The 25,674-nt window shown below is 52.8% G+C and overlaps 2 protein-coding genes across 7 annotated transcripts in view; one reads left to right on the plus strand and one right to left on the minus strand.

Moving 5' to 3' along the window:
- Positions 1 to 553: 553 nt before the first annotated feature.
- TMEM218 (transmembrane protein 218) lies at positions 554 to 2,213 on the minus strand. The gene is made up of 3 exons (XM_015884105.3): positions 2,088 to 2,213; positions 1,797 to 1,899; positions 554 to 1,135 (listed from the first exon to the last, which is right to left on the minus strand). The coding sequence occupies exons 1-3, from the start codon at positions 2,192 to 2,194 to the stop codon at positions 1,001 to 1,003; spliced, it is 345 nt and encodes a 114-aa protein (XP_015739591.3). The 5' UTR covers positions 2,195 to 2,213; the 3' UTR covers positions 554 to 1,000.
- Positions 2,214 to 7,986: 5,773 nt separating this feature from the next.
- The window catches only part of PKNOX2 (PBX/knotted 1 homeobox 2), a 58,826-nt gene continuing 41,138 nt past the window's right edge, over positions 7,987 to 25,674 (plus strand). For 2 of the 6 annotated variants that reach the window (XM_085526196.1, XM_015883804.3), the window contains exons 1-2: positions 7,987 to 8,066; positions 9,938 to 10,077. The gene's annotated coding sequence lies outside the window, so the exon portion shown is untranslated. The remainder of the gene's footprint in view (positions 8,067 to 9,937; positions 10,078 to 25,674) is intronic. The other 4 variants (XM_015883805.3, XM_015883803.3, XM_085526197.1 and 1 more) reach the window with 2 other exon arrangements.

Here is a 25,674-nt window from a genome sequence, read left to right on the forward strand (position 1 = left end):
AATTAAACGCCAGCAGAGCACGGCGTGAGGAACTGCCGTCACTCATGGACCTTAAATCATGACCTGGAGATTCTCCTGCACTGGGCACCGGAATCCCAGTAGTGGAGCAGCCCCGCTCCTTCCTAATGAGCAGGCAGAGGTTGGTGCAGGGCAGGCTGTCCCAGCAGCCCATGAGCAGCTTTCAGCCCACTGCAGTCACTGCCAGCAGCCCAGGCGTGGGGGTTCTCTTGCTGGGGTTTATTTCTGGGGAGAATCCTCACACTTCTGCTTTTAGGGCTTTTTTAGCACTTCAGCTGCTTTGCTACAGCTTCCCTATTTGTGGGACATGATGCCAGCAGCGAGGCCTTGGGAACTGCTTGCTGCCATCAGTGTCATTCAGCTTCAGAATCTCCCACAGTGCCAACACTGGTGCTGCATAACCGGGAGCAGAACACAGGGAGCATCCCAACCCACCCACACCTGGAGGGGGAACCTCCCAAAAAGCAGCTTTTAGTAACACCAAAATGCTGCAAACCTCCCATTCCTGGAGAAGAGATAAAGACTGGGACAAGGCTTTCTCCAGAACTTTTATTAATGTTAAAAAAGAATAAAAAGAACAGCTTGTGAATATTATTCAGTAAAAATCAACACCCCAGCTTGGCCACCTGTTTTATTGCTATGAAATGGGATCCATTCCTCGTGGACTGTCCCTCCGTGCTGCTGAAATAGAACCAAGTGCAGGAGCCACCCTCCCTCCTTGGAAAATACAAAATGGACAAGAAAAGGAGATAAGGTGTGAACTCCAACCAACCGAGGCCTCCGGCTGCACCTGAGATAGTTGGGCTCAGAGGGATAACGGAGTCATTAAGGCTGGATGAGGCCTCTCGGATCCCTGAGCCAACCAGGCAGCTCCATCTCCTGTGCCTCCCACTTCCACTGACAGCAGAATGGGACCATGAGGCCGCTCAGTCCCACAGCTCCCAATGCTGATATCCCTGCAGAACAGGCTCCCACTGCAGCGTCACCTCCAGCAGCGCAGCGGCCTGGCGTGGATGGGCTCCAGGAGGTGCATCCCCAGCAGCAGCACGCAGCCCACCAGCAGCAGAGCCATGAACACCAGCAGCACCAGGCGGCCCACCACGAAGGTGTCCACAATCTGCGGGCAGAACACAGCGTTACAGCCCCATCCCTGTGTGTGGGAGAGAAAAGGGACTGCGGGAGATGTTACAGCAGGAGGAGACTGCTGGGGTTCCACTACAGCATCCCGGGTCACAGGAATCTTTGGGTGTGAAAAAGGAGATTCTTAACAAGGAGATGTAAGGAGATGTACGGATGCTCCAGCATCAGCCTCGGATCAGGGCTGTGCTCCCAGCCCCGCGGTGCAGGAGGCTCCGACACACGCTCAGCCCCGAGGTGCCGCACTGACGGTCTCCTGTGGATGCTGCGGTGGCTCCTTCAGCACGTTTCACTGTTTAATTAGCCAATTAAGCGGGGCTTGGTTGCAAAGAGCCCGTGTCATGTATTATGTATAGACAGGGGAAGTCCGGCCCGACGGGGGAACAAGGACACGAGCCAGACGGTGCGGCCGGAGCCCACGAGCCCTGCGGCCCCGACACGAGCCCTGCGGCCCCGCGTGGATGGTAGCGGGTGTCACGGGAGAGCAGCACAACACACAGCGCTGTGCGGCACGGAGCAGCATCGGGGCAAGGACCGCCCTGCAGCTGTAACAGGGGAAGGTCGGGCCGGGCCGCCCGGGGGCTGTGGTGGGTTGTGGTGGGTTGTGGGCTCGGATCCCATCGCCGTGTGCCGGGTCTCACCTGCGGTCCCGGTCCCGGCCCGGCGGTGCCGTCCTCCCGCGGGTACAGCAGCAGCGCGGCGCTCAGCAGAGCGGCACACAGCGGAACCGGCAGCGCCCACAGCCTGCGGGTATGGAGAGGGCTCAGCGGAGCGAACGGCAACGAGACCCCCTACATTACAGCCCCTACAGCCCCATTACAGCCCATTATAGCCCCTACAGCCCATTATAGCCCCGTACAGCCCATCACAGCCCATCACAGCCCCTTACAGCCCCTTACAGCCCCATTACAGCCCCCTATTACCCCCGTTACCGCGTGGCGCCGTGTGCCCGTGCCAGCAGCAGGCAGAGCAGCAGCGCAGCGCCCCACAGTCCCGCCAGCAGCACCGCGCCCGGCCCCACCATCACCGCTCCGGCCATGCTGCCGCGTCTTCTGCCTGGCAACCGCGCCGCTTCCGCCCAATCGGCGCCGCCCGCCGCGCTCTCCGCGCTTCCCATTGGCTAAAGGGAGGGGGGCGGTCTCGAGGCCTTCCCCGCGCCGTTCGGTCCGTCCATGCGGGGCGGGGGGTGGGCGCCGGGAAACCCCCGGGATCCGTTAGTGCGGGGCGGGGGGTCGTACCGGCACCGGGGGGTTCATCGGGACAAGGCCCGAGCTCAGCACGGAGCGAGCCCGTAACAGGGTGCGTGGCCAAATGCAGCGAGACCCGCGTTGTGTTTGTGCTGCTCCTTCGTGAGCCCCGAAACACATAAAATAAAAGGCAACAGGGCAAAAGAACCCGAGGAGAGGAGGAAAAACCGCTTGTGAATTGCAAAAGGTGGAGAGCAGCGAGAATGGAAGTGCTGCATGGGGGAAACACATGGGGGCTTCTGCACGGGGACCGAGTGGGCAGCAGCAGCAACGAGCACTGAGCGCTGCTAACTGTGCACGGCTAACAACAGTGCACGGCTAAGAGTGCACAGCTAATGGTGCACAGCGCACAGTGCACAGCTAATAGTGCACAGCTGACAATGCACAGCTCACAGTGCACAGCTGACAGTGCATGGCTAACAGTGCACAGCTCACAGTGCACAGCTCACAGTGCACAGCTCACAGTGCACAGCTGACAATGCACAGCTAACAGTGCACAGCTAACGGTGCACAGCTCACGGTGCACAGCAATCATTGCCAGCAAGGCGCAGCTGGGTCACGCAGCATCGCCCGGCAGCGCTGCCCAGCGGGGGCTGCCAGGGGTCCCAGCTGCAGCCCGGGGGCACCTGGTCCGACACAGGCTCTGTCTCTTTCTGGCTGTACCCGCACAGCTGTGATGGCAGCACCGCGCTGTGTCCTGAGCTGCACCTGGAGATGCCAACACGAGGCTTTTCATCCCCAGAACAGGATAGATGTGAAACAAGGAGAACAGCAGAGCCTCCCCCAGCCGGACCAGCGCGGCTTGGTGTTATTTGTGCCCCAGGACATGGATTTCATAGTGTCTGCTGGCAATACCCCATCCCCGTCCATGCCCAGAGCTGTGGGCTCTGTGTCCAAAGAGGAGAATGGCTCCATCCAGCCCCAGTCCGCAGTGTGGGCTGGGTTATCCAATATGAGGAGCGGGTGCTGATGCAGGTCTGTCCTACCCCTGATTTAAAGACGGCTGAATTGCTAAATATTTTTATTAGCAGCAAATTTGTGGCTTGCTGGAACTAATTTCACGCCCAGTAGATATGGAGCTTAAGCTGGGGATGGCGTTAAATTGCTCCGTGGTACGGGTGTGTGAGCCCTTTGGGGATGCTGCTGGATGGGAGCAGGTGCCAGGGTCCCTTTGGGGCATCGTTTTGGGTTGTCAGCTCTGGGGCTCAGCTCCACAGCGGGAAACGTGTCTGTAAAATGCAAAAGTCTCATAGGTGCAGCTTTGCTTTTGGAGGGGCTGAGCTTGCTGCAAGCACAGAGGAGTGAGGCTGGGAAGATGCTCTTTGTGTTGTAGGGAAGCATTTGGCGTATTTGTGGTATTGGGGGCATTGCAAGCAGCAGCACCCCATGGGCAGGCACTTGCCTGGGTGCAGCTGGGTCGGGTGCAGGGCGATGCTGTGGGCTCTGCTTACAGCCCTAAATGCCCATGGATGTGAGTGGGGGCTGCTCAATCCCTGCCCCGGCATCTCCCCAACGTCACACACAGATCGGCCAGGGGATGAGTTGCCCTTTTCCAAAGAGAATCACTAATGAAAGAAAGTTAAAATAATATAGGAGAGTTCATAATGGCTCCGGTGGGGATACAGCTCTCTCTCGCAGGAACCCATTTCGTATTATCTTTCTCCTGCTCATGGCGGAAATCAATTTTAATAGCGGTGACAGGAAATGAGGATGTAAGACTTCAAATAGAACAAATCCTGCGACGCTCAGAAATAATAAAATGGGATATGAAGTCACTTTTTAAATAAAAAACTTGATCTTGTCAAGAGAAAACGCGCCTTAAAGCAGCCAGATGTGCTGGGGTTGGGGGACAGAAGTGGTTCTCAGGTGAGGTTTCCCCCATGATCACAACCCTGGGCAGCACAGCCTGAACCTGGACTCCTACTGCTCTCTGGGATCTTCTTTTTGCTGTCTGACCTCATCCAGAGGTAAAGGGGAGAAAAGAAAACCTGCAGATACTACATCTCGAGGTGTCCGTGTTGCCACATCCCATAGAACAAAGAATAGGAACATGGCCACTGCTTCTGTTGTTGCTCCAGGACCTTTTCCAGCCCCAAGTGCCACATGCAGAGCGTTCGATGGAACTCCCAGCGCTTAACTTTAAGTGGCTCATCATCATTAGATCTTTCCGTATTCCTCATAATGGCGTTAATCACGGGCCACTCATTAGATTTTAATGTGGCTGTAATATGTTCATCCATTGTCATTCAAGTGCAATTTGGCTCATGGAAGGGCTGAGCGGTGTCACTGGGGCTTGATGGCAACACCTTGAGTTCCCCTGCCTTGTCAGTCAACAACCAGGCGCCTTTCGGTCTTCAGAAATTAAACGGTGGGTTTTCAGGGCCTTTGGGTTTATATCAGATCAATCACATTGGGGACATCGGAGCTGACAGCTCACGGCTTTGTCCCATCACACATCCTGGATGGGGTCACAACTCCTGGGGACTCTTCCAAAACCCCATGTTGGAACCTGGGCAGACAATCAGAAGTTGGCTCATCAAATGGCCTCCTGTGACTGCAGTGCAAAGCCCCGGTCACAGCAGGGACTGTGAAAAAGCAGAACCAAATCTTTGCAAACTTTCATGGGTATCAATTCAAGAGAGATCAAAAAAATGACACTAACGTCGGGATGTAAAGCTACTCAAAATTCAAAGTTTATAGTCCATCTGTCTCTTTGCTTCAGGGAGCCTGTATTAAATTTATTGCTAAATAAAACAAATAAGCCTAGCAAAAATCGGCACCAAAATCTGCATACACAGATGAGAATTAGCACACGACTCGTGCTATGATGGCTGATTCTCAATTTGCATCTTTAAGGAGTTGTGACCAGAGCTGCATCTCCTGTGTCCCTGTGGGTTGGGTGAGACCCCAGCATGGACCGAACCCAAAATGCTGCAGTTTGAGCCCAAATCCAGCGGGCTGCAGCAGCACAGAGCGTGGATGGGAACGGCGGCTGGGAGACCCCGAAGGAGCAGCAAGACTTTATTACGGCTGGAAATTAAACATTTAAAAGCAGCAAGTTGGCAGTGGGGATTTTCTAATAAAAGCCATCTCGCCTGCCATTTACTCAGCACTTCCATCCGAAAGGACCCCAGCATGCGTTCCCAACTCAGCAAGGTGTCATTAACCCCTGGCTGGCCGATGGATGCCTCTGGATTATTGATAAAGCCTTCATTACATCCCCCCTGCACTTACCCATTCGGGGCTGTTGGGTCTATGGGCTGCCATGAGGATGTGCAGAATGCACTGTGCCTTCTTGCTATTTGTTTTCCAGCAGCAAACAGTGCTGTTATGTTGCTGCCATGAACCTTTTGGCTTTGATCTCCTCTTGTTCCCAGGAAAGTTGTGAGCTGGGATAAAGATAATGTTGTTGAGGGGGATGGTTATCATCTGAGCAGTGGGTATCTGAGCAGTGGTTACCTGGTGGTGTACAGCAAATGGAGGGAAATCAGGAGCCACCCTGGGTGTGTTTCATGTCAGCCATTTGGGGCTCACCATCCACTCTCCCATTGTTTTAACATCTATTGCTTAATGATTTGCCCCTCTCCTCCCCTACACATATTTCAGGGGATTTCAGCATCTCCCATCACACCCCATCACGGTGGATGGAAACCCAACACCAGCTCCAACGCAATCTTGGAAGGAGAGCTGAATTATTTACGGTGCAGTGGTCAAACAGCAGAGTAAAGCACCAGGCCTGGGGTGACTTTGTGTCTCCTGCAGCCACTTATGTAAAAATGTAAATACGCCAAGTTCTCTGTGTCGCTGCTCTTGCCAAATGTTTAATATTTTAGTAAAGTTGCTCTGAGTGCTCTTGCCACTTCGCACAAGGAACTCGGCGTGCTCTTGAATAAGTGCTAATTAGTTTGCTCTAATTGCATATTTACAACTTGGAGTGCACAAAACACAGCCTTGGTGTGGGTGTGTGCTGCAAAGACCCTATTTTTGCCAAAAGGATTTAATTTTAGGGAGGTTTCCATTTCCTGATGTGGGATGGGGAGGTTTGAGCAAGGACTGGGGGCCTGGATTCCCTTGGCAGCATCACCCTATGGAGGAGAAGATGTATTTGATATCAAAGTGAGCGTGTGTGATATTAAATGGAGTGTATTTTATATCAAAGCATGTGTACTTGATATCAAATCTGGGTGTATTTGATACAAAGCTGCTGGAAATTTGGGAGGAGTTTGCAGTGAGAGCCAATGAGGTGCTGGGTTTGCAGGGCAGCAGTGTCCCACTGTGCAAACATGAGGTCCCAGTCCCAGAAAGGCCGGGGTGAGTTGGTAGGGCAGAGATGGGATTGTGGAGCAGAGATGGGATTGTGGGGCAGAGATGGGATTGTGGGGCAGAGATGGGATTGTGGGGTGTCACTGGAATGGGGAATGACCCTGAAGCATTGGGAACTGACAGCAGAGTTGTGGATCAAAATACAAATGGGGCTGCTGGGAAGGCGATGCTGGAAACCCGTCACCTTCCCTCAGCACCCATTTTCTGCCTGTTTTCCACCACTTTCACTAATAACAGCACAGTGATCCTGCTGCCCTCAGATGTGGGATGAGCTTTATGTGCACCTCGGTGCATCCATCCCATCCTACACAGCCCCAGAGCCCCAGCCCTTCCTCCCCAGGCCCTGCGTGGGGCTGAGCTCAGCTGTGGGGCCGCTCCGCTGGGTGCTGCCAATGGAGCAGCACTGAGGGTGGGCTGAGCACCCTGACCCCGATTTGTGCTCCAAACCCAAACCAACACAGAACCCCCACAAATCACTGCCCCAGGACTTATGGGCTGTGTGGGGTGTAGTCAAAACACACGGAAACATGTGGAAAAACTGAAATTTCACTGCGTTTCTCCCCTTTCGCTTTTGTTTTACTTTGTGAGGAAGGAAAGATGGGCAGCCTGCGAGACTTCAACCTTATTGTGCGACTCAGCGGAGGGAGCCGGCAGTTCTGAGCCGGGCGGTGCTGGGGGCGCCGGCTGCAATTCAGTCTTTCTCAGCAATAAGTCGAATGTCAGAAGTTTATTTCCAGGAGCGCGGAAATAAAACGGGAGCGGCTCAAGGCGGCCCTGAGGCTCCCAGCCCAACGTCCGCAGTGGCTCCATTTGCTCCCGGTGCCCCCGGTGCCCATTGTTCCAGGTTTCCGCGCCGCTTCCAGCGACCCCCGGTGCCCTCGGTGCTGCCAGCGCGGCCTCGACCCAGCTCCGCACCCAGCTCAGCACCCAGCTCAGCGCCCAGCACCGAGCAGCACTGAGCAGCACCCAGCTCCGCACCCAGCACTGAGCAGCGCCCAGCTCAGCACCCAGCAGCACCGAGCAGCACCGAGCAGCGCCCAGCTCCGCACCCAGCTCCGCACCCAGCACCGAGCAGCACCGCGCAGCGCCCAGCTCCGCACCGCGCAGCGCCCGGCAGCACGTGCCCCGTCCGCTCCCGTCGGAGCAGCTCGTGGGGCGCATCGGGGCGGGCGCGTGTCTCGTCTCGCGTCGCTCCGCTTTGTGGGCGGGCTGCGGGCGTTGCCGCGCGTTGCGGGCGGTTCGGTGCGCGCTGGTGGGCGGCGCTGCGCGCGGCGGGGCCGGGCGGGCGGCAGCGCTGTCGGGCTGTCAGGCCGGTGCCGGTGTGATGAAGATTGGCGGCAGGTAGGCGCTGTCACTCAGCGGCGGGGCCGCCGCGCGGGGGCGGGCGGAGCCGAGCGGACAAAGCGGCCCCGGGCGTTGGGGCACGTGCGGCGGGTGGCGGCTCCTCCGCGCCCTCCTCTCCCTCCTTCCCTTCCCTCTCCTCCCGTTTTTGCTCCGGTGCGGGAAGTAACTTGTTCCGCTGCGGCGCCGTTTCCCCCCCCCGCGTCTCCCGGTGCGCGGCTCCCGTTGGCGGTGCATAGCGGCGGGGGACCGGAATGTGACCCCCCCCCCCCCCCCCTCCATTCCTTCCCTTCCCCCTCCCCCGGTCATTGCAGCGCTGTGCGGCCGCGCGGTGCTCGTAGCGCCGGGGCCGTTCCCCGCGGGGCCGCGTTGCGCTCCGGCTGGGCGCGGATCCTCACGGTTCGTGCCGGTCGTTGCAGCCCTGGGCCCCCCGAAATCCCTCCGGCGGTTCCCGTGCCCCAACTCGGCCCGTTGCAGCCCCCCAGCCTCGTGCGATGCTCCCCGGCTGCTCGCGGTCCCGCTGCGATCTTCCCCCGGCCCCTTGCTGTCCCCCACAGGGGCTGCGTTGCCCCCCATCCCGTTGCCCCCCATTCCCGTTGCCCCCCATCCCGTTGCATCGCGCTCCAGCCGCGTGCAGTTGCCGTACCCCGTTGCAGTCCTCCTGTTCTTTGCGGTGCATCCCAGCAGCCTGCAGCCCGGTCGGCCCGTTGCAATGCGCCCCGGCTGCTCGCAATACCACTGTGGTACACCCCGGCTGCACGCAGCCCCATTGCGGTGCATCCCATCAGTCTGCAGTCGCCCAAAGCCGTTTCAGTCCTTCCTGGCCCATTGCAATGCTCCCCAGTCACTTGCAGTTCCTCTGACCCATTGCAATCCCGTCTTTTGCCGTGCACTCAGCATCTTGCAGTCCCTCAGTCCTTTGCAGTGCATCCTTGCTGCTTGCAACTCCCCCTGCCCCGTCCCGTTGCAATGCACTCCAGCTGCGTGCAGGCACCCCAACCCACTGGAATCCCCCCTGGCCCGTTGCAACCCTTCAGCTCTTTGCAACATACTCCAGCTGCTCGCTGTTCCCTGAACCCATTGCAATGCCTCCATCCCATTGCAGTGCACTTGGGGTGCACCCTTGCAGTAACACACAGAGCAGTGGAGCACCACTCCAAAATCACCCACCCTGCCCAGTGCCGGCAGCCCTGGCCGACCACCAGCCCAGGGCTGAAAGGCTCAAACACCGTTTTTGCATCTTTTTGCTGCCCTGCTCTCCCGCTCCCCTCCCCGAGGTTTGTGTCTCTGCTCTTTGTTTGGGTATCGGCCCCATAACAGTTGGCTGGGGATGTAGACTGGGGCTCCCAGCCCCTTTTGGGGTTTTTATCATTTATTTTCCTCACTTCATTGAAACTTTCCCTGTTGTGTTTTCCCAAAGTTTTTTGGGTTTTATTTCTCAGTCCCTTTTTTAAAGAAAACACAAAAATTCCCATTTTTGGGACTGTTTTTGGGTTGACTGAGGCACAAAACCCAAACAATGCCCATAGGAGGGGCACATTCCAGCACTTTGGGGTGGGTGGAGGGAGACATTGGGATTCCCCCCGTTTTCCTCCCACTCCCTGTTTACCCAACTCCTCCTGCTGAGGTTTCCCTTATTATGAGGGGCAAAAGTTAATCGACCGCATCCAATTATGGGTGGGGAGCACCGGTGCAGGCAGCAATGGGGGAAGGACCCGCATTTCTCTGCTGTTGCACCCAACCCACATTTTAATTCACATATTAATTTTCGGTCGCACTTCAGCCCACGTTTCAGCATCAATATCTGCGTTCATATTGCAGTATTGCTGGCTTAGAAGCTCCGGCCCTGACCAGACCTCCTCACTTTGCAGGTTTTTTTGCTTTCCCAGGGAACTTTCTGATGGCTGAGCAGTCCCTGCCCCGCCGCCCGCATGCGCCGCCCGTCCCAACCACAGCAGATCTGCAGGAATTGAGCGTCCATCCCCCTGACGTGGCCGATGTGCAGCTGTAGGTGAGCAGAGCGCAGCGCCATGGGCTTGGCTTCCCCCAGGATCTCCCTGCAATGCTGTGATGATGTGGCTGAAAGTTCTTTTTGACCGTGGTTGGGGTGGGGTTCCCCACCTCAGGGTGGATGGGGAGGTTGGAGGCGGTGCATGAAAGTATGGTGTAAAAATATACGGGGCTCAAAGTGGTGCTGCAGTAGGAAACACTGATTGAAAATGTCCAGCTTTGGGTTTTTGGGCTGAGTGCTCTCCTGGATCTCTGTGCTGTGGTTTTGCTATTTCTCCCCTTGCAGAAATACTGAGTGCAAACAACTAAATGCATTTTCCCATAGTTTTCCTAAGGTCTGCTGTGCAAAAAAACCCCAAAGACTGGTGCTCTCTGGGGGAAAAAATCATTTTGGTATCACAGGTTTTGTCTGAGCGCTGCCACTTTCTGCTTTCTGACTGCACCTTTTGGGTCCAATTTGTGCTTTTCTGGTGGTGTTTTTGGTTAAGCTCTGGGGTTGGTGTTAACTTGCAGCTGTCCCACGTCCCCACTGGTGGCTGTTGTTGGGAACGTCTCACAGAGAGGGCTGATGGCAGAGCAGCTTTTCCCCTAATGAGAATTGCAATTGGAATCCTGTTAAGAACAAACGGCCGCTAATTAGAAAAAAATTATTTTGCGGCATCATTAGCCCAGAATGTGAAGATTCTGCCTCAACGCGGCAGCGCTGGGGGAAATGGGCTTAATCCTTGCAGGGACACGGTGCCGGGGGATGCTCCAGGTGGAAAATCCAAGGGAGAATCCCACGGGACGGCCCCAAAGCGCAGCTGGAGTGGGACGGCCCCGCAGCTGTGTCAATACAACGGGAATTCGGCCTTGGCTCCGCGCTTCCCCCTCCCCTCCTCTGCCAATAACCTCGTGTTGGGCTCCAGCGTGCGCTGATAAACTTAAATTGGTGTTGGTTCGCTCTGTGTGAGCGCCGTGAGGTGCAGGGCTGCGTCTGGCGCAGCAGGGAGTTTTTTTCAATGTAAAACAAAAATAAGGGCAAAAAGTGCCTTTTTGGTCATCACTGCTGGGCGATGCGGCGCTGCTAACGAGATGCAGATGCTGGAGGCAAAACCGGGCTGATGCTCACGACCCTTCAGTGAGTGTGGGAGCGAAATCGCCCTGAGCCGGCCATTCCAATGGGAATTCTGGGGTCACACGGAGAATTGTTCCCAGTTACAGCCCGGCCTGTTTGCGTCCCGCAGCACCAGGTGGGCATCGTGCAGCACAAGGCAGAGGGAGTGCAGGGAAAGGGCTGCGTGCAGCCACGCACTGATCCTCTCTACCCAAAGCCCTGTGTCCCACCAGGAGCTGTAACCCCACATCCCAACACACAACCACAAATCCCATCCCAACCCGTATCCCAACCTGCATCCCAACCCTTCCCAAATTCAGGAGGGCAGCTGCAGCGCAATACGATTGGAGTGCCTCAGGAAAGTGCCACCAGCTCCGTTATGTGCGTAGCTTTCAACTTTAATAAGGTGTTGCAAAAACTATGAAAATAGTTATAACTAAAACCACATTTTTTCGGCTCACGCTGGCTCTGTTCTGCGTCCCTCGGCCACAATGTCTGCCTTTGTACACCTCCATAAAGCTGTTGGAGCACAGTGAGGAATGGCAGCGGGGCAGGATGGGGGTTAATGGACACGATGTGGATATCCGAAAATCCCAGGCTGGGTTGGAAGCGTTGCAGGCAACGTGTTTTATTTCTCTTTCAAAACCAGGATTTGGGGCATTAAAAGTCGTATCGCACGGGCTCAGGAAGCTGACCTGAAATCCCCCCAAAAATCAGAAGGTGTTGAAACTGTTGCTGCACGTCATCCCCTACTGTAGGGCCGGTGGGTTTGGATGCCTTGCTTTGTTGGAAGGTGCTTTATAGGTCTGCAGAGCCCTTGCTGTGGTTATCAGCACCACCCCCAGCTTCCTCCCCTGTCCCCAAAATTGACATTCTGGCACTCTGGTCTCCTCATCTTCCCTACATAAGAAGACTCCAAGGCACAAAGTTTTTGGTCTTTTTTTTCACCCCCCCTATTTTCCACTTTTGAGCATCCCAAAGTGTAGAGCTGGAGAACAGATACAGCAAATCCCACTGCAAAACGAGTGGGCTGCTTCCATGCTGAGCACCCGGGGGGTGGCCAAGGTTATCTCAAGGTGGGATCGCGTCGCTCCCCGCAGCCCTTCCCGCTGGGATCTACTTCTGGGGCTGGGAGTATCCCAGGAGCCGGGGCTGTTATCTCTGCATGCATCGTGCATTGCACTCTCAGAATTAATTGCATGGGCTCAGAGCATCATCTCTGTCCTGCTGCTTGCACATCCATGCACTGAGCTGGGGAGGGCTCAGCACACCCAGCAGCAGTGCCTCTGTCCCTGCCCTGCTTTGAGTTTTGCTACAGAAACAGAGTTTGCAAAACAAAGGAGTGTTTTCCCATCCCTGCAAACCTTCCTCCTTCAACCAGCTACGCACCGTGCTGCTCCCCCAATACAAGTTGCAAGCATTCTTGTTGAATTTTCCTGCAATGCTCTTTTTGCAAACCCCTCTTACAGCATGTCCCTTTGCAAAGGCCCCTTTACAGCACCCAACTTTGCAAACTCTTTAAGCTAAGCCATCCTTGCAAACTTTCTTTGCAAAGCCCCCACTGCAAACATTCCCTTTGCAAAGCCATCAAACCAACACACCTTTTCCAATACCCCCTGTGCAAAGCTCCCTTTATAGCACCCAACTTTGCAAACTCCATTGCAAAGCCCCTGTTGCAATGACCTCTTTTCCACTGCTCCCTCTGTAAAGTCACATTTCCATCGCCCTCTTTGTAAAGCCCCCATTGCAAACACCCGCTTTGCAAAGCCCCCCATTTTAAAGCTCAGTTTGAAACACCCCGTTTGCAAACACCCATCTTGCAATGCCTCTTTTGCATCAATGTTTTTGCAGAGCCCCCATTAGCAAAGCTCCCATTGCAAACACCCGTTTGCAGAGCCTGCCATGTTGCCCCTGGTGGTGCATTTTGCCCCCTCCCCACCCTGGTGTGAGCCATAGGGGCAGCAGTTTGGCCCCGCTCCAGCGCTGGGCTGGGACACACAGCACCCTTCATGAAACCAGACAGAATTAAACCTTTTGTTTCCTGTTTGCAGCCCGCCTTGGCTGAGGCCGGGAGCGCTCAACAAACCCTCCTTTGTACTAATTTAATTAATCGGGGCGGCGAGGATGAGAGCGGGGCTATAAATACTGCCCCTTCCCAGGGGCAGGAGGGGATCACACGGTATCATTGCCAGGTTGGTGACCCCACAGCACCACAGTGGTGCCATGTGGGAGTGCAATTTGGGAGGAAGAAGGGGATTTTTGGGAAAGCACCATGGGACAGAGTCAGTTTTGCAGTGCTGCTGTTGCACTTCCTCCTCCCAGAAGGCAAATGTTTTGCCCCAGTGTTTGCAGAAGACAAGTTTGGGGTTGTGGACAACTGAGCCAAATGTGCTGGGGGTGGGGTGGGGGATTTGGGTTTGGTGCAAAGGATGGACCCACGTGATTCTGCTTTGGGGTTTGGGGTGGTGGGTGGACAAACGCCTCCTGACCGCCTGCATCATTTCAGTGGGATATTCACTGCTCTCTATGTGCAGTCTGAGATTTTTCCACCTTTGCAAGTGATGAAATCAGAGAATGCAACACAAGGCAGCTCCCCATCTGCGTCCCCGTCATGTTGTGTTGGGCACAGGAGCTGTGGGTGATGCTCTGAGCTGCTGTTGTGTGGGGAATCCACTTCTGACCCCATTTTTGGGGCATTCTGGCAGCTTTTGCTAATTGTGCCACAGTTCTGTGTTACTGGAAGAGCCCCATCAAATCTCCCCAGATAAACCCAAACCAGTGGAGCTCGCAGAAGTGCTGGAGCAAAGCCAACGTTGGGGGTTAAGAGGTTAAACCCACACTTTGAGGAGGAATCCGACCCTATCCCAACTCCATCCAGAGCCAACATTCCCCATTCCCAGCTTTAGCTCCAATCCACTGCCCCATTCCTCAGCCCTGTAATGAGCCTACATTCAGCATCTGACCAAATCTCCATGTGTTTGGAGCTCCTCTCGTGCTGCTCACTGCAGCAAGAAGAGCCAGCCATAGAAACCCTTTGGGTTAATGTGTGTAGCACTGGTGCTATTTCTGGTGGTTAAATGGGAGAGGGTTTGCCCATTTATTTTAGGACTGCTGGGTGATGTCACATGAAACCTGGAGAATTTGCTGGTGAAACATTATCTCGGCCTTAAAATAGCTGCACTATGGCACAGCCATGGGGCTGAGCCTGGGGTGAGCTGTGTGGTTGGGCTCCCAGCCTGAATTTAAGGGAAAAATCACTGGTTTGGTCCTTGGAAGGTAAAATGCAAAAGGAAAGATGTTTTTCCAAGCAGGGGCCTTTACTCCTGGCTCAGTCTGGGGGAAATCGCAGCAACAGGATTGGTGGTGGGAATAAGTGGTGGGGGGAACTGTGCTGCACTCCATTGGGAAATCCCAAATCCAGCATGGAGGGTGAGCATCCCCCTGTTCTGTGCTCCTCCTGCCTCCGTTGCAATGCGAGCACGCTGCTGTTTCTCCCTGAGCATTCTGGGGGAAGAAATCAGGTATTCCCAGTGGGAAGAGGCAGCGTTGGGTGATGTGGATGTCCATCCTACCACATCAAAAATATGTCTGGTAATTCCTTAGTGAGAGCTGACGGGGATGGCAGCTCACTGGGATGTGCTGGAAATGAGCCCAGCGGCATTAAGAAAAACTGTTTTTTTTCCCCATGTGTTGATGTTGGGGCAGTGGAAAGCTCTGATTTGCACAGTCCATCCCATACTTGGGATGTTTCAGAGTGCAGTGACATCCCCAGCCGTGTCGTGTCTCTATTTACACAACCCCTGGTAAATACTCCACATCCGCTTTTAATCCTGGTTTTCCTGGAATTTAAGGGCTTTGGTCACGCTGAAAGTTTCTGAGCAACGGTTCTTCATGCTGTTTTTTTCCTCCTAAAGGAGAAACGTGCATTTCCCCACCCCTCCCCTAAGGAAAGGGCTCACACACACCATTTTTGTTTAATGCGGGCAGAAATCCCACCAAAATGTTTAAGTTTCAAAATAAAACATCCAAAAAAGCCTGAATAAGGCCACCATTGGTCAGTATTTCTCTGCACAGGCGAGGGATGCTCCCCAAAATGTTGGGGCAGATTGTGGCTTTGCCATTGGAGCCGTGTGAGCACAGCGCAGCCCATTGGTGTGCCATTATTCTATTAGTTTCAGAGCTGGTGTTAAGTGGACATGATTCCTTCCCACGGACCATTAGTTGTGTTTTATTGCTGGCCTGATGGCCATTACCCTTTTTTGCCGGTGCCTTCCCCCATTAGGTTTGTACAATTAGCAAAACAGGAGTGCAGGGTGGGGAGTGGTGGGAGGGCTTCAGGGTGCTGCACAATGGGCAATGGAGCACTGTGCTTCTTGCAGGCTTTGGGGTGGTTATGGGATGGTTTTAGGGTTGGCCCATTCGATGGGAGCAGTTTCTTGGTGCATCACCCATAGGTCTGTATAATATCATGCAGTGGGCACAGCCACGTAGGAAAAAAGGAAAACCTTTTGCATGCAGGGAGAATGCAGATAGTTTGCTCTAAACTCAGACTGAGGCAGGAGGTGGGAACGTGGTAAATGTGGCAAGTGTTTGCAGTGATGGCAGCATCAGGTGCTGTGCTCCTCGTGGGGTCTTTGGTGATGTCTACAAAAAATCAGTTCTGATGAGAGCACCTTCAGCTTTGTAATCAACGGTATAAATAACCTCTTCTGTGCAGGGAACCTCTCATCCTCATTAGCCCTAATTAGAGTTGGGTTCGCTTCTCATCAGCAGGGGTTGGTGACCTTTGCTGGGGACAACCCGGGGACACGTGGCTGCACAGTGGGACTCCTGCGGACAAGGTGCTTTGCCCTGTGTTGGGATGGGGAACTTGTCTGTGTGATGGTTTCTGCCTTCTGCGGCGCCCCAGAAGCGAGTTCTGTTCTGAGCCAGGGAGCTGCCCTGCAGCTCTGGGATGCTGTGATTTAGGGGTGCTCTGTTTTGGGACATGCTGTGACTTGGGGGATGCTTGTGGACCAGCTGCCGGCACCGTGTCGTTCAGGCTCTGCTCCTGCAGCTGTGGGACCACATTTATGGCTTTCCCCACCCAGATTCACACCTCTCCTCCAGCTCTGGGATCTGCCCCACTGCTGCGGGCTCAGATATCGCCGCTCTCCCCTCTCATCTGACAAACACCTCCCAGAGCAGTGTGGGTGTTTCTTTCCCTTTGCGTCGGCTGAAACCCGAACTTGTGTTTATTTCTGTTCCTGGTTGTCTCCCCGTGAACACAGCCCATCCCGCACAGCACTGTGCCCCCTGCATGGCATTGCTGTTGGAAACGGAGTCCTTTTGCCGCAGGCACCCAAAAATAGCCGGGGTTGGTGCTGAGCAGAGCATCCCTGTACTGCACACAGCTTTCTGCCGCATTGCCCATGGAAATGCCCATGAAGATCCCAGCTTTGCTGCCCTCGTCTCCCTGGAATCGTAGAGCATTTCAGTTTTTGTAATTAAAAGGTGCTGCTGAAGAGCACTGAGTGCATTGTTTGCAACATCTGCAAAATTTCCAACCCTCTTTGGCTTAAATGTTAGCAAAAAGCCCCAGTCTGCCTTTTCTTGCCACCTGCTGTTGACCGGACATGCTCTGAGGCTTAATTGGGGTTGCTTAATTACCCACCGGCATCAGGTGGGTCGTTCCTTGGGGTGCATTGTGTGTAAAGGTCCATCCCTGGCAGCTGCCCCAACGGTTGCCAACAAGACTGTGCGATCCCATAGGAGCTGGGTGATGGTTGGCTTTTCTTTGCATAGAGTGGCAAATACCCCAAAGATGTGGGAAATGGAAAATGGTCAGACTCTTCTTGAGTGGGCTGATGGTGGCGGGGATGGAAGGAAGTGTTGATGATGGAAGAGAAGTGGGTGTGAGAACACCCCCATTTTGGGGCATTCCCTGCACTGGTGTGTTTTCCTCTCAGCATTGCTTGGGAATTAATGGGAAAAACAGTCCCCATTGCAGAAGAGATAAGAAATGGAGGTGGGAGAGTCAAAATGTGCCCAAGGGAACAGGTTGCTGTGTTGAGCTGGCCATGAATTTACTCATTTTGGGGGCGTCTTTTCCCTGTGCCTGCTGACACTACGGGGAGATGTTTTGCTTTCAGGGATTTCTTTTCCCTGCTCAGATGTATTGTTGGAGGTGAGCAACTCTGGCAATCACTGTTGAACAAGAGTCATAAAATGAGAAGCACCGCCCGGCTCTATATGAGCCCATGGCTGTGCTGGGTACCTATTTTTATGAGTTTTTTTTTTTTTTAAATGATCCCGGAGTACTTCCTGGAAAACGAAGCCATGAATTGATGCTTTTTATAGGTCGCACCATAATGCACTAATAAAGCAAAGGTTAAGAGAACGGCCGTGTCCCCGTCCTCTCCTCCCGCCGGCTGTTAGAACAGCAGATTCTAAATCATGGCGACTTATGAAGTGCAGCTCATGGTCCCGTCAGCCACTTCAGCTCTCCCCATCGTGCCGTGCATCTCTGTACCACTGCCATCACCTCCCTATGTGCTGAACAAACCTTCCTGGTGAAACCTTTGCAAGCAAGAACATGAAATATTTCCAAATTATCCTTAAATTAGCCAGAAACAGCATCATGAGTGGGAATGTGGCTCCTAAACATGCTTTTTTTTTGTTGTTATTTTTTTGGTGCAGAGAAGGCATAAAATGGCATTGGGTTGGTGCTCACCAACTTGGGCAGTGGAAGAGTGGGGTTTGCATTCTGCAGAGCAGCCCTCAGGGTGAGCAGCAGTGGTTGCAGAAGGTCCCATCCCCACTGTGTGTTTGGTGCCCCAGGGGACCCCACCACCGCCCCGACCCCATCCCCACCTCACAGAGGCGATGGAGCTGCTGGAGTTCCTTTCTCAATTAATGGCTTTGTTTAATCATACCCCCTGTCCAGAGGAGTATTGTCTTACGGATAATTTCGTTTGCCTAACGAGATTTTGCTAATTAAATCTCCTTTCGGTCGGCATGGCTCTCCCTGCAGGATAGGGGAATGTTTGTGGATCTGCTGCCGGCTAAATAAACCTTTCCACTCCGCTACCAAAGAAAACACGGGGACTGCAGGAGCCAAACACTGTTTGCAAATTAATTATCTGCTGCGGCCCTGGCGAGGCGCTGTGCTGTGCAGGGTGCTGCTGGCCATGCTGTGCTGTGCAGGGTGCTGCTGGCCATGTTGTGCTGTGCAGGGTGCTGCAGGCCATGCTGTGCTGTGCAGGATGCTGCTGGCCATGCTGTGCTGTGCAGGGTGCTGCTGGCCATGCTGTGCTGTGCAGGATGCTGCTGGCCATGCTGTGCTGTGCAGGGTGCTGCTGGCCATGCTGTGCTGTGCAGGGTGCTGCTGGCTGTGCCGTGGGCTCCGCCACTATTGCAAAGCGTGTGTTGGGGCTGATGGGCTGGGAAACTTGGAGCAGGGATTTGGATCCCCAGGGTGGTGAGACAGCCCTGAAATGGTGCAGGGGGACTTGGGATGTTGGGGTCTTTGGCAGCATTTTTGAGTCCCATTGCAGGTTTGGGGACATCTTGCAGGAAAACCTCAGAGCTTTTCATGTGGCACCCATTTAGCACCTGGTTAATCACCATTAACTCCTTGGCACTCGCTGCATTTATGTTAATGGTGACCCAATTAAGCAACACTCATTACCTTGCTCTGTCACTCAGCTAAATCATTTTCCAGAGAGACAGCTCAGGAAAATCACTGTCCCTTTTGCTGGGGCTCCAATGGAAAAGCATAAACTCTGTTACCTCAGAGTGGTCATTGCACTACCATTGCACTGCTCTCCCCATTGCAAGCTTTGCCTCACCTGTCCCAGTTGTACCCATGTTCATGAAACTTGTGCAGAATTCATTGGTGCGTGGCCCCATCACCCAGTAACAGCCTGTGCTGAAATCCCCCCTCGCCCTCTCGTGCCATATAGGCGTCCTGCAGACCTGAACATTCTGCATGCAGCCTTGCTGGGTGTTTAATAATATCTAATAACGCAGCGTTGCAGCATAAACACTGTGTGCGGCTCATCGGAGGCAGTAACACTAAAAGTTACAGGGAGCACTTGGGGAATGGTGATAACACTTTTGAGAGGCAAATAATTGGCGACCGAGGAGAAATATGGAAAACGGAGAGAAAAAAAGTATGTGTGTATTTGTATATATTAATGAAACATTAACTCTCTGCACGGGTTGACTTCCACAGAGCTGGGGGTGGGACGGGGGTGCGTGGCTGGAAACCCGACCATAAGTAAAGAGAAAAGAAAATAAAAATGTTTTATCTCCGATCTCTTTCTGTGATAACGATCTTAACTGATTGGAGATGGCAATAGAGCTAAAGGGAAAAACGTGTGTGGTTTTTAAATGAAAGTCGCTGTGGCTGCGTGCATCCCTGTGTGCATCCCTGTGTGCATCCCTGTGTGCATCCCTGTGTGCATCCCTGTGTGCATCCCTGTGTGCATCCCTGTGTGCATCCCTGTGTGCATCCCTGTGTGCATCCCTGTGTGCATCCCTGTGTGCATCCCTGCGTGCATCCCTGTGTGCATCCCTGTGTGCATCCCTATGTGCATCCCTGTGTGCATCCCTATGTGCATCCCTGTGTGCATCCCTGCGTGCATCCCTGTGTGCATCCCTGTGTGCATCCCTGTGTGCATCCCTGTGTGCATCCCTGCTGCCCGTGGGGCTGGAAGGTTGGGTCGGGATTTCCAGCTTCATGCACCAAAATCAGCTCAGGACGGTGGCATTGCCCCAAATCACTGCAGCAGGGATTGGGGGGATGTGACTCCCAGGGCTTGGGGTGCGTCCGATATCCACTGAGCTGGGCAGGTGGGATTATAAGAGAAAAAACATTCCATTTTCTACCAGCATTTCACCCAAAGTTGGTTGAACGTTGCAAATATGGAGCGGGTTCTGCTTTGCTCTCTGAAATTGGGGTGTGAAGAAAACCCGAGCAGAGCTGTGCTGGGTCACCTCCCCAAACAGCAAATGCAAAGATACATTTTAACCACTGGGTTCCAAATTGTATGAATGAACATTTACAGTATTTCAGTAGATGTGTTTTTTTCCCCCAGAAAATGGATTTTTGAGACAGTGTTTCTGAGATTTGATTTCAGTTCTGAGCAGAAGTTACAGTGTTTAGGGAGCTGGTGCTGAGCAGAGGTTACAATGTTGAAGGGAAATCCCACAGCAGGCACCCAGCAGCTCGCCCCTCCTTGCAACAGGCAGCTGCCAGAGCTGCTTCTGGGGCCAATCACTGCACTTAGAGGCAGGGAGGAAGGTTGCTGGATGTGCTGCAAACCCGTTTGCGAGGCTGTGCATCCCAATGATCCCATAGAGTGGCTGAGGTGGGGACAGAATTCCAGCAGAGGTTTATGTCCAGTTGGCTTTTGAGTAGTTTCAAGGATGGCGATTCACCATCCTGCCACCCATCCACCTCCTCCACACCCACACCACCCCTGGGGCTCCTGACCTGGTGCAGAGCTCACCCTGTGCCCTTCTGTGCCCAGAGCATCACGCACGTGAACCCCACGCTCATTCTTTGGGGTTTAACCCATTTTTGTGCTTTTCCTCTCCCTCGGGCTATTCTCAGCCCCAGGCTGGAGGAGATCCCCGAGTGTGTTCTGTGCTTCAGGGCTGTTCTGAGCACTGCGTTCCTTGGCTGTGGGCCAGGCTGGAGCAGGGTCTGCTGCTGCCATTGCTATTTCCATGCTTTTTCTTTTTTTGCTTCCGAGGACAATTAAAGGAATATGTGGGCGCTGCTTTCTCATTGCAACATTAGTGCACAGAGATGCGAAATTCGGTGCTATTCGATGGCGCAGCCCAACACGTCACATCCACGTCGTGAATGTGGCAGAATGTTTCCCTGCCAGAAAATAAATTGCTTTTTAGGTGTTTTGCCCCAATTTAAGTTCCAAAAACTCATCTCCCGAGTGTCTTCCAGCAGTGCCTGGCAGCGGGCAAAAAAACCTTCCTGATGGGTCAGTGTTACATTTTGGGGCAAAAGGCAAAGTTTCCTTCACTGTTCCTCTCCTTCTCCGTGCTCAGTGCTCGCCACCCCGCTGTCTGTTTTTCCTTGCCGAGGTTCAGTTCTAATTATGTTGATTTTCTCCAGCCCACCCCCTCCTGGAAAGCTTATTAGGGTGAATATTTTTATTTATTATCATTTCGCCCAACTCCTGCCAGCATTTCCAATTACTCTCGCCGCTTCCTTGTAATTGTCTTTCTGTAATGGCTCCGAAACAATTGCGCTAAATGAGGTGTCTCCGGCAAGATGAGGGTTTCACTTCATTAAAGGCTAATGTATTCTCAGCTCCAGCTCTGTGGGGCTGGCGTGGAAGGAAAAGGGGGAAAAAAAAGAAGAAGAAAAAAAAAAGAAAAAAGAAAAAAAGAGATTTAAAGAGCTTCCTTTATTTTATTGGGAACAACTTTCCCAACAGAAGCATTTGGGGATTTTTTGCTTTTGGTTGAAGGGAAGGAACCTTTTGGGAGAAGTGGAGCGTCCTGTTGGGGAAGTGCTGACTGGGGGAAAAGGGCCCTGTGGGGTCAGGGAAGCGATGAGTGCTTCTCAGTGACTGCTGCGCCGAGACTTGCAGAAGTCTGGGTGCATTTGGGTGTTTTTGCTCCCTTTCTGCACCATGAACGTTGTGTTTGTGTCTCTATCCAGGCGTGCAGTTTCCCTTTCTCCAAGCTGCCACTTTTTACTTTCCCACTAAATTTTGTTTTGATTTCCTTTCTCTAAGCTCCGTCTGCCTCACAGAATCCACCTTTTTTCCCTTTTTTCCCCTCTGCCATCTGACAGGAGATTCCTCAGCTGCACAAAGCAGCACTGGAGGAGTTCCCCGTGCTGCAGCTGAGTCCTCCCTGCCCAAAATTAGAATAATTATTGCTGCAAAATACACTTTTCTCTTAAAATGCTGCATCTGCGGAGCAGCCAAGGCCGCCTGCAAAGCTTTCTGCATTTCCATCAAAATTTCAAGGCTCGCTGGGTATTATTCTTGAGCCAGAATCAGAAATTATTCTTGTTTATAAAAGCATACGTGTATATTTTTTTCTCCCATTCCCCCCTTTTTTCTATTTTCTGGTTATTCCTGGCTTGTGGGGAGGACTTCACCATTTGCTCTGTTGGAAGCATAAGAAGCAGGGCCTAAAACTCGAGGGTTTCCTCTCAATTTTTAAGGGTTTTCCACAGTATTTATTCAGCAAATGGCTCAGGACTGCTCCAATATGAGCATCACGAGCATGAAAATGGGGCTTCACCGAAACTGAGTCAGAAACTGCAGGCAAAAGCATCCAGTTGGGCATAGTGAGACCGCCTAGAAAATGATGTGTGCAAATGGAGGTCTGAACGTGGGGACAGCCCACTTTGGAATCGCCATTAGTGAGCACTGCAGCTGCAAAAATGGCTGGTTTTGGAAGCCAGCTGCAAGAGGATCCCTCAGCAGGGGGTTAATACTGAAACCTGGGCATGAAGGAAGTTGTTGAGGGCATAGCAGTCATCAAAAAAGTGGAATTATTGCTATTTTAGAGTGGAAAATGCCAAAACCCCCACCAAAATGTGTTGCCCAGAGAGGAGTCAAAGAAGAGAATGAAAGTTTGATACAAGATGAAAAACAGGGTGGGTTTTTTTTTGCCATGTGTACTAGGACTTGTGGTTGTGTGGACCTTCAAGCCTTCACTGCCACTGTGGTGCACACTGTGGGATCTTTCCTTCAAGATGTTATTTTGTAGGGTTACAATCTTTGATAAACAGCAAGTGGAGCATCTTTAAGTGGATGAAGAACACTGAGAACTCCCAGAAAGTGTCAAAAAATGAGGATTGCTTGGAGTGGCTGCAGGAGAAACGCCATAAATCTGCAGTCCTGGCTTTGGAAAATGGGGATGGAAATACCCTAAAAGCAAACATTGCTTTTGTTGTTTCTACATCACTTTGCTGTGTAGGGGGACAGCGAGTGGATGGCTGTTAGCAGCACAGCTCTGGGAACGCCTTCTTATGGATTTTTCTTTCCTGGGAACACCGTTATCAGCTGAAGGAGGAGCATGTTATTTCAGATGGGTGCCAGGAGCAGCACTACTTCAGTGCAGAGAAAAGCAAACCAGAGGGTGCAGGGACTGCATGGCTGGAAGAGCTGAAATTCCTGATTATAAAAGCCCTAAGGTGGCATAAAGAGCTGAAATCCCTAATTATGGAACATCTGGAGGTGAGATGGCATGACCTTGCTGGCAGCTGGGGATGCTCAGCACCCTGAGGATGGTTTGTTTTTGGGACAGATTTCCCCAGATTTGGTTGATGTTAGTTTGCTGGCAGCCTTTGAATTAGGCTGAATGTCCCTCAGAAAGGGTGAATATCCCTATAGAGAAAAGCATTTTGGGGGGGAAAAAGTGGAAATAGTGCTTTGTTTCTGGGGATATGGTAGTGACTGTGAGCTGGGGCTGCTCTGTGCAGCAGGGTTTGGATCTGAAATGTGCCAAAAAAGTGTCTCTGTGTTTTCTGACTATTTTCATCCAGCTAATGAAGTACTGCAGCCTCCACCTTAGGTGACTGTGTCCTCTCTGCTTCCAACCCACCTGGAATCCTGGCAGTGATGGCAGCCAGTACCTTCAGCTCTGCTCTGGGCTGCATCCTTGGGGCAATCGTTGGTTATTTGTGTCCAACCCAGCCATTGTTTCCACTCTGCTGTTAGATGCATTGGCTCTAGCCAGTGTCCTTGCTTTGACTTCATAGGCATCTTGGGTTTGGATGTGGCTGGCAGCCTCCTGATAATTGCACCCACAGACTCAAGCTGGTCCTGCCCAGCATCTCTACCTGATCCCTGCCAGCCTTCTTCATTTAAGGTGAAGATAATTCCCAGCTCAGCTCATACAGTGCATCCATGCCTGCAGTGCGTGTGCAGCTGCTGCACAAACCATGTGCTTCCTGCATTGCTACGGCATTTATCCAGCAGTTTTCTGACCGTGTCCTGGCAGACACAAGGCCAGCTGCCTTGGTCTCGTTTTGTAAAAGCAGGGTGGAAAGCACAGCTCATCCTCAGAGCTGCAGCATTTGCAACAACTGAAACAGCTTAGGCCAGACTGCTGCCTTTCTGTGCATTGCTCCCCATGCCCCACCTGCACAGCCCTTTGCCAGGACTTTCTGCAGCCCTCCTGCACCACTGTCTGCATTCTGCTCTGGTTACACTTTCAATTTTGCCCTTATTAACGCTTCCCAGGCGCTGTCTCATTCCATGCCTCTGAGCTGAAATTCCTGGGCCAGGGCTCACACCTGGGCTGGTTCTGCTCCCATCCAGCAGCGCAGACATGAAAGCCGATGGCAGGGTGCTGTTCCTGGGATGTGTCTGCGCAGGTCTCCCTGCTTGGCATGAAGGAACACAAAAATTGAGTTTCTGAGGCAGGAACTGAGGCAAGGTTTGTCTTCTGGGGGTTATATTCTGAAAAAAAAAACCCACCAAAAAACCCATCAGTAAAACAGTTTTGCAGTCAAGCTGCCAAGTGGGGAGAGGTGCTTTTTGCAGCTTTCGCACAGTTTCTCAATGAGATGCAAAAACTCCAATGAAAATAATCCAAGTCCTGCAGCAAGCTGCAGGGCGAGCACTCTGCCCTGGATTTCCTACTCCAGACTTCCAGGAATATCAATGCAAACACTTGTGCATGCACAGTGGTGGCAAAATGTTACTCCTTGTGCATGCAGAGCTGCATGCAGCAGCATGGAGAGGTGGGAGGTTCCATGTGCAGCTGCACCCCTGTGTGCACACCCCTGATTTACACACAAACACACTCCATAACTTTCTTTTCTTCCCATTATCTCTAACCCATATACTCCAGGAAGTTTAATTTATTCTCGCTGGTAATCACCATTAAATAGAAATTGTCTTTTTCTGTGTAAACACGTCATTAGTGGTGCTGGTTTCTGCAGGGTCCAGATTCCATTTTTATTAAAATGAAACACTTTTCGGCTCCTCACTGTGTCCAGAGATGAGCAGTGTAATTTTAACCCGTCGGGTTGGCCGCAGATAATTGCGCGGCGTTTGATTGGGGCGATTAGGGAGATTTCCTCTTTTCATGCAGAAGAATTTGCATTTTTCCCCTACTTCTCTGCAGCGAAGTCATGCTTTTGTACACAGCCAGTTTTAATGAGCATTATAAATCCTAATGAATATATTTTCGACGTGCCTTTTATTGGCTTGTTTTCATTAGCAGAGGCCTAACAAACAGGTCCGGGTGGGAATGGTGGAGCAGTGCTCCACACCTCTGCTCCTCTGCCTCCCTCCCAGCAGCAGGGAGGTGCATATGGCCACTGTCCCATCCAGGAGCACCCATTTTGGGGCTGAGTTATTTTGGAGCACTGAAAGCTTTTGCCATCTCACAGCCACAAAGTCAGTCATAAAGGTGACCCAGCACCCCCTGTGCAGCTGTGCCAGCGCAGCACCACTCACTGGGAGAAGAGATTGTTCCTGATATCCAGCCTGAACCTCCTCTGGCACAACTTGTGGCCATCAC

Source organism: Coturnix japonica, chromosome 34 (assembly GCF_054131305.1).
Source record: "Coturnix japonica strain WE chromosome 34, WE-NBRP24, whole genome shotgun sequence".
NCBI classification, from domain to species: domain Eukaryota; kingdom Metazoa; phylum Chordata; class Aves; order Galliformes; family Phasianidae; genus Coturnix; species Coturnix japonica.